The sequence below is a fragment of the Delphinus delphis genome, chromosome X, assembly GCF_949987515.2.
Source record: "Delphinus delphis chromosome X, mDelDel1.2, whole genome shotgun sequence".
NCBI lineage: Eukaryota > Metazoa > Chordata > Mammalia > Artiodactyla > Delphinidae > Delphinus > Delphinus delphis.
This window is the reverse complement of record NC_082704.1, coordinates 83,825,962-83,840,514: the sequence shown is the minus strand read 5'-3', so window position 1 is coordinate 83,840,514 and position 14,553 is coordinate 83,825,962. Positions and strand designations below refer to the sequence as shown.

At 40.4% G+C, this 14,553-nt stretch overlaps 1 protein-coding gene across 1 annotated transcript in view; it reads right to left on the bottom strand.

The window, feature by feature from the left end:
• SHROOM4 (shroom family member 4) overlaps positions 1 to 14,553 on the bottom strand; it is a 212,582-nt gene that overhangs the window by 23,629 nt on the left and 174,400 nt on the right. Inside the window, exon 5 of the mRNA XM_060001655.1 lies at positions 9,754 to 9,815. Within this exon, the coding sequence (XP_059857638.1) occupies positions 9,754 to 9,815 (62 nt within the window). The remainder of the gene's footprint in view (positions 1 to 9,753; positions 9,816 to 14,553) is intronic.

Below are 14,553 nucleotides of genomic sequence, written 5' to 3'. Positions count from 1 at the left end.
CCATACTCTTCTCCATAATGGCTGTATCAATTTACATTCCCACCAACAGTGCAAGAGGGTTCCCTTTTCTCCACACCCTCTCCAGCATTTGTTTCTAGATTTTTTGATGATGGCCATTCTGACTGGTGTGAGGTGATACCTCATTGGAGTTTTGATTTGCATTTCTCTAATGATTAGTGATGTTGAGCATCTTTTCATGTGTTTGTTGACAATCTGTATATCTTCTTTGGAGAAAGGTCTATTTAGGTCTTCTGCCCATTTTTCGATTGGGTTGTTTTTTTTTTTTTGATATTGACCTGCATGAGCTGCCTGTATATTTTGGAGATTAATCCTTTGTCCATTGATTCATGTGCAAATATTTTCTCCCATTCTGAGGGTCGTCTGTTCGTCTTGTTTAGGGTTTCCTTTGCTGTGCAAAAGCTTTTAAGTTTCATTAGGTCCCATTTGTTTATTTTTGTTTTTATTTCCATTTCTCTAGGAGGTGGATCAAAAAGGATCTTGCTGTGATTTATATCACAGAGTGTTCTGCCTCTGGTTTCCACTAAGAGTTTTATAGTATCTGGCCTTACGTTTAGGTCTTTAATCCATTTTCAGTTTATTTTTGTGTATGGTGTTAAGGAGTGTTCTAATTTCATTCTTTTCCATGTAGCTGTCCAGTTTTCCCAGCATCACTTATTGAAGAGACTGTCTTTTCTCCACTGTATATCCTTGCCTCCTTTGTCATAGATTAGTTGACCATAGGTGCATGGGTTTATCTCTGGGCTTTGTATCCTGTTCCATTGATCTATATTTCTGTTTTTGTGCCAGTACCATATTGTCTTGATTACTGTGGCTTTGTAGTATAGGCTGAAGTCAGGGCATTTGGTTCCTCCAGCTCCATTTGTTTCCCTCAAGACTGCTTTGGCTATTTGGGGTCTTTTGTGTCTCCATACAAATTTTAAGATTTTTTTGTTCTAGTTCTGTAAAAAATGCCATTGATAGTTTGATAGGGGTTGCATTGAATCTTTAGATTGCTTTGAGTAGTATAGTCATTTTCACAATGTCGATTCTTCCAATCCAAGAACATAGTATATCTCTCCATCTGTTTGTATCATCTTTAATTTCTTTCATCAGTGTCTTATAGTTTTCTGCATACAGGTCTTTTGTCTCCTTAGGTAGGTTTATTCCTAGGTATTTTATTCTTTTTTTTGCAGTGGTAAATGGGAGTGTTTCCTTAATTTCTCTTTCAGATGTTTCATCATTAGTGTATAGGAATGCAAGAGATTTCTGTGCATTAATTTGGTGTCCTGCTACTTTACCAAATTCATTGATTAGCTCTCGCAGTTTTCTGGTAGCATCTTTGGGATTCTGTTTGTATTGTATCATGTCATCTGCAAACAGTGACAGTTTTACTCCTTTTCCGATTTGGATTCCTTTTTTCTTTTTCTTCTCTGATTGCTGTGGCTAAAACTTCCAAAGCTATATTGAATAACAGTGGTGAGAGTGGGCAAGTTGAGTTGTCTTGTTTCTGATCTTAGTGGAAATTGTTTCAGTTTTTCACCATTGAGGATGATGTTTGCTGAACCACCATTACCTTTTTAAATAAATGTATTCTTTGGTCTTCCTGCCCACTTATTCTTTCAGATAAATTTTACAGTGAATTTGATAAGTTCTACAAAGTATACCACAGTGACTCTAATTGGTAGTGCATTACATCTATATATTATTAACTTAGGGAGTATTGTAATCATTACTATATTAGTCTTCCCAAATTGAAGCAGAGTATAGCTATGCATTTATTCATGTCTTTATTTCTCCCATTAGAGTTTTATAATTTTCCTTGAATAGGTTTTGTGTGCCCACGATTAAATTAATACCCAAGTATTTAAATTCACTTTGTCACACTCTTTGACAAATCCTTTCATGCCTCTGAAGGTTGCATTCTTCTTAGCTGGTAAAGCCTTCTTGAAAAGTGTACTATTCCTAATGAAATGAGATTCAATTCTGAATTATCCGTTTTCTTTTACTCAACTGCCAAATAGGAAATGTGTACTGGATATTCCACACTCTGCTCATGATGTGGTATGTTAAAAAGAAGGAAGAGAGCCCTAGGCTGTGAACTGAAAAACCTGGGTAGTAGTCTAGTTTTGTCACGTAGTTGCTGTATAATCCCAGAAGTAATGGGCTCTGGAGTCAGATGCCTGTTTGACCTTGGGCAAGTGACTTTAATCTATCTGTGAGTAAGTTTCCTCATCTGTAAAACTGGGTCAATAAATGGTAACTATCTCATAGGGTCATGATTAGTAATAAATAAAATAATTCATGTGAAATGCTTAGAGCAGTGCCTGATACCCAATAAACACTTAATAAATGTTAGCTATTATACCTTTTGTGGTTGTTGTTTTTAATAATAGTATAATAATACCTTTCCTGAGTCTCAGCTTCCTTATCAGTCAAATGGGAAAAATAAGGCTTCACAGAGTTTCTTTGAGGATTAACTGTGGTTTTATATATATATATATAAACACTCTACACATTCGAAAGGTCTGTGCAAAGTAGAAAAATGGAAATGATCACAGGAGGCAATTATAAGTATGGAAAACCAAATGAGATAATCTAGGAAATAATTTCTTTGGGCTTTTAAATGCTTCACATTTATGTAGCTTTTTCTCCCAGCAGATCTACTCACCAATGTTTTTTTCCCTCCTGCTAATATCAAAATGTGTTTGCATTCTCTGCATGCAAACTAAATAACTGTGGAGGGAGACAACCAAGAGTGTAACTACCTGGAATTAAAATTCGTTGCAGGCTTCCAGGCAGAGAATGGCTCAAGAATATACATTTGATTTTCCCACCTACACCCATCATTCCAGTTGTGACAGAAATGATATAAGAAATGTTAAAAAATGTGTGTGTAGTGGGGAGAAGGTAAGTGGAAGCTCCATCAGGATTTCTCCTCTTTAAATGTCATCTCTGCCCTTGACCTTTCCTAGGCCTTCTCATCTTCCTTGAGATCATAAACTATGATCTGCTGCCTCCACAGTCAGCAAAAATATTCTTTCCCTTTCCATTGACCTCTCCTTTCTGTTTTTAAACTTAAACCAGTTTCCCAAATCCTGATCAAACCATCACTTAAACCAGAGGTTCTCATATTTAGCTTGCATCAGAATTGCCTGAAGGGCTTCTTAAAACACACATCTCTGGGCCATGTCCCAGTTTCTGAATCAGTAGGTCTGGGTGGGGTCCAATAATTTGCATTTCTACTTCAGTTCTTAGGTGATACTGAGGTTGCTGGTCCTAGACCACATTTTGAGAACCACTAACTTAAACCTTATCTCCCCCTCTAACTACCACCCCATTTCTCTCCTTCCTTTTCCTAGCCAACTTCTTTTTAAACATTTTAAAATGTATAAATGTCTTTTCAAGCACTCTTCTTTTAAACCCTTTTACTAATCACATAGTAGCACATAATCATTGTATTAAAATTAATGAAAAGAAACTGAAACCCTCCTACTTTGCTGGTGGAAGCTGCTTTGGAAAACAGTTAGGCAGTTCCTTAAAAAGTTAACAGAGTTATCATATGGCCCAGAAATTCTACTCCTAAATATATACCCAAGAGAATTGAAAACATATGTCCACATAGAAATTTGTATGTGAATGGTCATAGCAGCATTATTCACAAAAAAAGTGAAAACAACCCAAATGTCCATTAATGGATGAATGGATAAATAAAATGTGGTATGTCCATACAATGGAATATTACTTGGCAAAAAACAGAATGAAATACTGATATATGGTATAACAAAGATGAACTGCTAAAGCTTGCTAAGTAAAAGAAGCCAGACACAAAAGCCCACATATTGTATGATTCCATTTATATGAAAGGTACATACAGAATAGGCAAATCCATAGAGACAGAAAGTAGATTAGTGGTTTCTTGAGACTGAATGTGGAATAGAGAGTGACTGGAAATGAACAAAAGTGATCTTTTTAGGGAGATAGACATGTTCTAAAATTGGATTGTGGTGATGATTGCAATAGCATGCAAATTTACCAAAACTCACTGAATTGTACACTTAAAAGGTGAATTTAGGATGTGTAAAACTGTGTGCATTTCTTCTGTATGCATCCCCTTTACAGACCATTATGCCATCTGCTTTCTATGCCCACCATTTTACTAAGTTTGCTTTCTCGAAGGTCACTTGTGTGTCCAAACCGTCAAAGCCAATAGCACTCCTCTCTTTATCGTCTGTGACGGTACACTGGCATACTTCTCCTTCTTACTACTCCAGATGCTTGCCCCTTCAATCCCCTTTGCTGGCTATTCTTCTTCATCCTACCCCCGCTGGCTGGGTGATCAACAGGCCTCCTCAAAAGCATCCCCTTGTCTTCCTCACTAACTTTAAATTCAACATATCCCAACTCAAACTTATTATCTCCACCAAACCAGGTCCCCTTGTCACCTGCCCCCACTCTATCAATAATTTTCTCTTTCTAAAGACACTGGGGCAGAAAATTATTTTTGGCTTAACTCCTTTCACTCCCAAGTTCTTTTTACTTTTCTCTCAAAAGTTGTCACGTATTTGTGAGCAAATTATCTGAACCAACAATTCACATGGGAATCAATGCAAATATTAAATACATGAAAAATGTTCAAACCAGAATAATCAAAGTAAGCAAATTAAAATTATAATATGTACCATGTATACCTATTGTATTAGAAAAAGAAAAATTTCCATGATGGCAAATTTTAGGGGAAACTGGTATTCTCCTATGTTGTTAATGGCAGAGTAAAACACCTCCAGGGAAAGCAGTTTGGTGAAATATATCAAGAACAATAAGAATGCTAATTTTCTTTCAACAACTAATCCCAACTCTGTATAACTGTTTTTAATGAGATAATTCAAAATGAGAAAAAGGTTATAGCTGCTCAAAATTTTTTAGCAGCATTACTTTATAATAGCAAGAAATTGGAAACAACCTAATTATCCACCAGTTTGGGAATGATTAAGCAAATTAGGGCACATTAAGCTGGTGAAATATTATGCAGCCATTAAAATTTATAACTATTGAGGAAGGCTTTATAGCAACAGGAAAAATTGTTCACCAAATAATGCTTAGTGAGGAAAAAAGAAGCAGGACACATAAAATCACATCTACATAGTTATTATAATCATGACCCCCCCACCCGCAAATCTCTACACCTATAGATAAAGGCTGGCAGGGAAATGAAAACAATTAGGGTGTTAGGGTAGTAAGAATAAGGATACTTTTTCTATGGTTCTGAAGAACCTAGGGGCAGGACAGGAATAAAGACGCAGACCTAGGGAATGGACTTGAGGACACGGGGAGGGGGAAGGGTAAGCTGGGACGAAGTGAGAGAGTGGAATGGACATATATACACTACCAAACGTAAAATAGATAGCTGGTGGGAAGCAGCCGCATAGCACAGGGAGATCAGCTCGGTGCTTTGTGACCACCTAGAGTGGTGGGATAGGGAGAGTGGGAGGGAGACGCGAGAGGGAAGAGATATGGGGATATATGTATATGTATAGTTGATTCACTTTGTTATACAGCAGAAACTAACACAACATTGTAAAGCAATTATACTCCAATAAAGATGTTTACAAAAAAGATACTTTTTCTTCTGTATTTAATTTCCTGTAATATTGCTTTCGCAATAAACATTTTCCCCCGAATATCCACATATTTATCTATCCCTTCTGTTACATTCCTATTGCACCCCCACCTTCCCAAAACAAGGCCACACTCATTCATGCCTGGATCACTGCCCCTAATTGGTCTTTCTTCAACCCATCTAGGCTGCAAATGCTGCCAAATTATCTGAAGTGCCATATTTACCATGTCACTTACCTGATCAATAACCTTCAATTGCTTCCATATTTGCCATCCTACCTAGTTTTCAAGGCCTAACTATCCTGGTGCAATACTTCACTCTTTACCCTTTTTCTCTACTGTTACTGTTGCTGCTGCTGCTCCTCTTCCTCCTCCTCCTCATTACAACTAACATTTACTGAGGGTTTATGGTGCCAGATTTTGTCCTAAATGCTTTACATATATTAACTCAATTATTCCACACAATAGTCACAGGAGGTAAGCACTCTTACCCCATTTCACAAATAAGGAAACCGATGGGGTGGGGTGAAAGAGAGGAGCTGGGCGGGGTGGGAGTGGGGGGGAAGAGAAAGCCACTTGCCAAATTCACACAGCTAGCGAACAGAAGAACCTGGATTTGAACCCAGGCAGACTGACTTCAAGGCCAGAACTTTTTTTTTTATTGAAGTACAGTTGATTTACAATGTTGTGCCAATCTCTGCTGTACAGCAAAGTGACTCAATTATGCACATATATACATTCTTTTTTTATATTCTTTTCCATTATGGTTTATCCCATGAGACTGGATATAGTTCCCTTTGCTATACAGTAGGGCCTTGTTTATCCATTCTAAATGTAATAGTTTGCATCTACCAACCCCAAACTCCCACTCCATCCCTCTCCCTCCTCACGTCCCCCTTGGCAACCACAAGTCTGTTCTCTATGTCTTTGAGTCTGTTTTTGTTTTGTAGAAAGGTTCATTTGTGCCGTATTTCAGATTCCACATATAAGTGATATCATATGGTATTCGTCTTTCTCTTTCTGACTTACTTCACTTAGTATGATGATCTCTAGTTGCATCCATGTTGCTGCAAATGGCATTATTTCGTTCTTTTTTATGGCTGAGTAGTATTCTATTGTATATATCTACCACATCTTCTTTATCCATTCATCTGTTGATGGACACTTAGGCTGTTTCCATGTTTTGGTTATTGTGAACAGTGCTGCTATAAACATCGGGGCGCATGTATCCTTTTGAATTATAGTTTTGTCCGGATATATTCCCAGGAGTGGGATTGCTGGATCACATGGTAATTCTATTTTTAGTTTTCTGAGAAACCTCCATACTGTTCTCCATAGTGGCTGTACCAACTTACATTCCCACCAACAGTGTAGGAGGGTTCCCTTTTCTCCACATGCTCTCCAGCATTTGTTATTTGTAGACTTTTTAATGATAAGGCCAGAACTCTTAACAACCAGCAGGGTTTATTCCTCCAATACAGCCTGCTTAGTTTCCCCTCTGGGCCTTTCCTCCTATAGGCCCCAGTCTTTAGTTTTCTTACCCTCCAATGAACTTAAATAGGGCACAATGATACTTATCATGTATTGGCCCCTTACCATGTGCCAGCCTTTTCTTGTTTAAACCATGTATTTGACACTTTTTCATCTTATAGCAACTAGCCTGAGTTGAAAACCTGGCTTGTCTCTTTAGTATCTGTGAGACCTTGAGTAAGTTACTTAGCTCCTCTGAACCTCAGATTCTTTATCTGAATCATTGGTTCTCAAAGTGTGATCCCAGAACCAGCTGCATCAGCATCACCTGGGGAGCTTGTTAGACATACACATTTTGAGCCCCATTCCACACCTACTGGATCACACTCCCTGGGGGCGGGGTGGGAGCTATCATGTATCTGGATTTTTTTTTTAACAAGCCCTCCAGGTATTTCTAATGCACATTCAAGTTCAAGAATCACTGCCCTAGTTATAATAATGCCTACCTGACAGTTTTGGGGAAGATAAAACAGGATATGTGTAACTTAGCTAGTGGCACATAGGTTGTTTTGCAACTGGTAATTTATTATTACTGCTACTTAACTTTGTGTGGATTAGTCTTCCTTGCTCAAGCTGGGGATGGGCAGGCATCATGCTTCCTGATGCTCTTCCTCTAATATTTCCCTGCTTGCCTAGAAACAGGCAGTACATATACTAGGTTTTAAATAAAGTCCCCTTCCTTGACTGGCTGATTAGTAAGAGAGCCATTTTGGAGAAGCACCATAGTGTAGTATAGTGTCTCTGAAGCTAGACTACCTGGGTCTAGTCAACTTACTAGCTGTGGGACTTTAGGCAACTGAATTTATCTATCTGTGTTTCAGTTTCTTCTCTCGGTCAAATGAAGAAACTAACAGTACCTACCCCTCAAGGTTATGGTGGTAAATAAATATTTGTAAAGCGCTTTGAATGGCGCCTAGAATAGAGTACCGTGCTCAAGAAATGTTAGTTGGCATTATTATTTTTGTGTCATTTTACCTATTCAATGGTGGAGGAGGCTGTTTCTTCATTTGGCAAGCAAATGACAAATACATCTTGAGCAACTTCTCTGTGTCAGGCACCGTGCTAGGCATGGAGAATACATCCGTGACCAAGGTGTGGTCTCCTTTTTCGACAGTCTCAGTCTAGTAGGGGAAACTCAGCAGACCCACTAGACTGAAATGATTTCTCCAAGAACAGTGGGGAATCAAGGCCAGCCACAGAATCCCACAGTATCCCCACCCAGGCCTTAGGTCCCTGAGACATGATACTGAGGGGTCCATTTGAAGCGTTTCCTTAGGGATCCTAATTGAAGCAGTTATAATGGAAAAAGCATGAACTTTGGGGCCAGACAAACCTGAGTCTGAGTCCTGGCTCCATCACTTACTAGCTGTGCGACCTCAACTAAGTTATATAACCTCTGTGGACCTCATCTATAAAATAGGTAGTAAAATTAACTGTTGTGGAGAATAAATGAGATTATGGTTATAAAAAGATCCAGCCCAGTGACTGACACTTAGCTGGTGATCAGTAAATGTTGGCTTCCTCTCTTTCCATTGCCAATCAGAAAACCAATAGGTTTCCCAGACTCTGGAGTCAAAAGAAAGCCCAATTTATTCCTGACTACACCACCAAATCACAGGGGATAATATAGACCACTGGAAAGAACCCTGGGCTTTTCAGAGGTCAGGGGATCCAGATTCTAGCCCTCTTCCTAGGTGCCCCCACAGAGGCGCAGCTAAGAGCCGTCTTCCCTGTCCCTCCTTTATTCCTGGAGTTTGAGTTAAAGAATCAATACAATTTACGGGCCTCTTGTCCTGGAGAAGAACTAGCTGAAAGAGTATATCAAACAATTTCACAAAAGGGGTTCCAACCAGACTGATGGAGAGCAACCTGGAGGACGTAACTGTCTCCTCCACATGGTCACCTATGACAGGTGGGCTCATGTCTTTGGAGCATAAGTGCCAGGTGCCATGTTCCCCACATTATAGGAACAGATTCTCCACTCTGGGCATTCTTTTTTCCTTAAGGGCTCTGCAGAAGCAACTCTTTCCCCTCTAGCCCAAGCCATACATACCATTTGTAAAAATGTCCCTGCCTTCTTTTAGGAATTCTAACCTATTGTTAGCATGATCTGCCTTGGATTTTTAATGAACAGACCTTAATCTCTCAACAAGCCCTATAAAAAGAAAGGTGGCAGAACCCAAGAAACATTCTGAGGCAAAGGCACAGCAGTGGCTGGACAGTCTTACCTCCTCTCTGGCCCCTCCAACCACCCAGTGGCTGCTTGGAAGGCAAGCATAGTTTATACCTTCCCATCTGTGTTTTAGCATGGTCTGGTCCCCATGTCCTTGTGCCTGGGCACCTGCCTCAGGCCTCTGAGCTGATGGGCACAATGTCCCACAATACTCCTTTTTACGTATTCCAAAATGTGCTACCCATCAGTTTGGTCTATAGCCCAGCTGCCTGGTGGGCAGGCTGGATTACATCTTACAGCACCAAGGCCTTTGTACTGACACCAGACAAGGTTCCTCAAAGGAAACAGAGCAAATAGAAAACAGAAAACCTTACCAGTTTCCACAGAAGCCTCAGAGGTACTAACTCACCCCAACTCCCAGAGCGGTCACTTACCTCCCTGACTGGCTGGTCTTCCTGTTTCCTGTTATTGGCTTCCATTTGTCCCCAGGAAAGTCCTGCAAAGCAAAATTCTGATAAGTTAGGGAGCTCTGGACAGCCAGGTATATAGATGGCTTCAAAAATGTAAAGAGGTCAGGAGCTTGTCCTGGGCCAGGCCCACCCCCTCTTCCCCACCCCCACAGCTGGTTCCTTCTACTCTCCCATGCAGGCTACAGAACTATGTACCTAGAGGGCTGCCTTTCTGTCAGGAGGCTTGCTGGGCTGCTGGGGGCATGCAGAGTCTAAGACAGCACTCAAGGACCTGGACAATGTGGTCTAGAAACTCTGAGTTTCCCTCTCTTTCTCCACTCCCCTCCCAAACCACGTTAAAAACCAGTTTAGCATGTTTGCTGTTTGTTCTGGCTCTTGCAAAGAAAATCTCTTTGTTCTTCCCAGTGAACCTGCTTGTTCCTCTTGCCTCTTCCACCATAGAAAGCAACTTCTTGGAAGCCGCAGCCCCTGAGGAGGCTTTGAGGCCTAAAGCTCCTGCTGCTACAACCCTGTCCTAGCCCACCCTGTACTTCAGGGGCCCTTCCTCCTCGTTCCAGATCCGCTGACAGTGGCTGAGGTGGGCTTATTTCTGGGGAGCACTCATCCCCCATATTACAGGAGGAGACTCTTCACCCTGGGCATATTGTTCTTAAGGGCTTTGCCCAAGCATTCTTTTCCCTGCAGCCCAAGCCACATATGCCATTTGTAAAAACGTCCTTGCTTCCTATTCTAGCTCCAAGCCTAATGCAAATTTGCCTTTGACGTTCTCCCTGATTTCAGCATTCCGTACCCTCTACCTAGTGACTCAGAACTTAGCCCAACGGGAATGCACAGTTTTTCCTAAACCTCACTGATCTTCCAAAGTCCCGCTTTCTCCAATGCTATTATTGGTCCCATTCAAAGTTTTATTAACTTTGCCTCAGTAAAAAAAAAAAAAAAAATACTACCTTTTGGGGGTAAGACACCTGGTTGTCAGTCATTCTGGCTAAGATACTCATTATTTGAGGGTAGTTATGTCACTTCCCTGAACCTCAGCTTCCTGTCTGGCAAATAAGGACTAGGCTATCTAGCCTTGCTGGATTCCCAGGAGTGAGGATAAAATGGGATGTGTATAGAGAATGTTTAGCACAGCACTCGGCACATAGGAGGTTCTGGACGTTAGTAGCCATGGAAACGATGAGGTTTCACAGCTTTCAGAGGACCAGAGCAGTCCCTGCCTGTACCTGTCACGTGAGAGCATCAAAAACCACTTGTTCAACTCAGATTCTGCCTTGATGCCCTTGTAAGATGTCCCTGCTTTCAAAGACACTATTCCTCATTTTGCCACAGTGGGAGCCAGGATTTCCTGTCCATGCCCTGTCTAGCCCTGTGGGAAGTGCTCAGTAAATAGAAGTGGCCAAACCAAAGTCCTGTCCCAACTCTCAATCTCCTCAACTCCCCAGTATCACCTTACTTTTTTTTTCACTGAGCCACTTAGGTTGCTGTAAATTGTCTGCACTCTTTGAATCAAAGAGGCAGATATCTCCATGGCTTGTTGCAGATGGGGATTGACTGTGGTAGGAACTTGTTGCCCTAGTGGAAGTTATACTGCTAGAAGGCATCCTGCCAGAGTGGGGAGGGCCTGGGCTTTGCAATCAGCTTTTGGAGAGGCAGTGTAGCACAACTAGGAGCTTGGCCTCTGAGGCCACACTACATGGATTCAAATCCCACACTGAGTGTGACCTCAGGCAAACTACCGAGTTCCTCTTAGCTCATTTCCCCCAGCTATTTAATAGTGATCATAATAATAACAGTATCTATTTCTTGATTGCTTTGAGGATGACATGAGTTGACACATGTAAAGCACCTAGAACAGCACCTGGTACGCCATAGACACTCAAATGTTAATTATCATTATGTTGTTCAAATCCTAGCTTCACCACTTGCAGGATGTGTGATCTCACTGAGCCTCAGCTTTCTCAGCTGTAAAATGGGGATCCTATTATAATGTATCTCATATAGTTGTTAAATGAAATACTTTGATAATATATGCAGAACTAACTGGCATGAAGCATGAGGGATTTAGGTGTGTGCTGATTTTAGTTCTCTTAACAGCACCAAAGAGGATCCAATTGACTCCCCATCCTCTTCCAGGGGCCATAAAGAGCAGGATCTCAACCCTACTTCAGATAGCCACCATCACAACTACCTTAGCCACCTGAGCTGGGGTATCCTAACGCATCTACAAGTTTTCCCCATGTCTGGAGGGAGGGTGAGCTCAGGTGGCAGGGGTAGAAATGGGCATGAAGTGGCTTCTGGACGGCTGTCCACATGTCTGAAAGCCTAGCGTCTAAGCAGACCTACTTATCTAATCTAACAGACATTAGGAAACCAATGTGTCCTTCCCTCAGAGTACAAAAGGAGAGGCATGGTATGGGCACATGCACACCTGCATTGCTACTGTCAGCTGCTGCAACCTGCAAATCTCACCTCCTTCCCTTATGGAGTTACTGGCCCTAGGATGACCGTTCTGCAGCTGTCATCTGCTTACCCCATCCCCACCCCCAACTTCAGCCCCTTTTCTCCATTGTCTACTTGCAGGTCCTTGTTTCAGCAAAAGTTTCTCAAGGTAAACCCAAATCTCCCTTTATTCTAAAAGATAATAACTAACCTTTAAAAAATGATTACTATCTGGTAGTTACTGTTCTAAATGCCTTGCACATGTTACATCATTTAATCCTCTCAACCAACTTATGAAGTAGGTACTGTTATCATTTCCATTTTTTTTAGATGGGAATGCTTAGGAATTCAAACCCAGGTAGTCTGGTTTCAGCATCATGCCCTTAAACCATTATTTTATATTTCCTCTCCTTTTTTCCTGCTACATTTTTTTATGAATATTTTCAAACACTTAGAAAAGTTGAACAAGTTTACAATGAACACCTATATATTCACCATTGTATAGTTTCTACAGTTAGTATTTTACTGTATTTGCCTTATCACATATCTATTCACTCCTCTATCCATCCACAAATCCATCTTAAATTCTTGATGCATTTCAAAGTACAACTTTATCCCCATACATTTGAAAACTTAAATGGAATGGACAAATTCCTTGAAAGGCAAACTACCAAAGCTCACTCAAGAAGAAATAGATAACCCAGATAACCCTATATCTATTAAAGAAATTGAATTTGTTGTCAAAAATCTTTCCACTAAGAAAACTCTAGGCCCAGATGGCTTCAATGATGAATTCTACCAAACATTCAAGGAAAAAAAAATACCAGTTCTATGCAAACTCTTCCGGAAAATAGGAGAGAAGAGAACAATTCCCAACTCATTTGGTGAGGCCAGTATCTTGATATGAAAACCAGACTCGGGCTTCCCTGGTGGTGCAGTGGTTGAGGGTCCGCCTGCCCATGCAGGGGACACGGGTTCATGCCCCGGTCCGGGAGGATACCGCATGCCGCGGAGCGGCTGGGCCTGTGAGCCATGGCCACTGAGCCTGCGCGTCCGGAGCCTGTGCTCCGCAATGGGAGAGGCCACAGCGGTGAGAGGCCCACGTACCGCAAAAGAAAACCCCCCAAAAAACCCAAACAAACAGAAAAAACAGACTCAGACATCACGAGAAAACTACAAACTAAAATCCGTGATATACATAGACAAAAATCCTTAACAAAATACTAGCAAATCAAATCTGGTAATATATAAAAAGGATAAGACGTCATGACTAAGTGGGATTTATTCTGGCAATGCTAGCCTGGTTCTTATTTCAAAAGTCAATCAATGTAATTCACCATATCAACAGACTAAAAGAGAAAAACTGTATGACCATCTCAATAGATACAGAAAAAGCACTTGAAAAAAAATTCAATATCCACTCTTGATAAAAGCTCTCCCAACAAACTAGGAATAAAAGGGAATTTCTTCAACCTGTTATAAGGCATCTACAAAAAAATCTACAGCTAACATCAAACTTAATAGTGAAAAATTGGGAACAAAGTAACAATATCTGCTCTCACCACTTCTACTAAACACTGTATTGGAGGTCCTAGACAGTGCAATAGGGGCCTCCTCTCCTAATAAAGCCACACACAGTGGAAATGAAGACAAAATTACTTATATTTACGGATGACATGATTGTCTATGTAGAAAATCTTTTAAAATCTACCAAGAAAAGTGAGTTTGGCAAGGTTGCAGGATACAAGGAAAATATACAAAATTAAATTGCATTTCTACATAATAGTAAAGAATTTTAACTTGACCTTAAGAAAACAATAGTATCTACAATGGCAGCAAAAACATGAAATCTTAAGGATAAATATAACAAAATATGTGCAACATCTGTATGCTGAAAACTAGAAAATAAGTTGTGTAAATCAATATACTTCAAAAGCTCAAGCATACATATCATTAAAGTTTGATATTTGTTTACAGTATTTTAGGCAAAATTTACTTCCAGCGAAATGCACAAACATTAAGTGTACATCTGTTAAGGTTTGGCAAATGTATACATCTGTGTAACTCAAACTCTTATCAAGATATAGATCATCACCCAACAAAGTTCCCTCATGCCCTTTCCTAGTCAATCTCTGTGCTGCCTGCCACAGGCAACCACTGTTTTGAAATTTTTTTCCATAGAATAGCTGTTTTAGAACTTTATATAAAGGAATAGTAGAGTATGTACTCTTCTGTGTAAGGCTTCTTTACCCCTAAGTTTCGTTTCTTCAAAGAATATGTATTGAGCAATTTCATACAGTAAGTCTTTCAGAAGTGTAGGCCTAT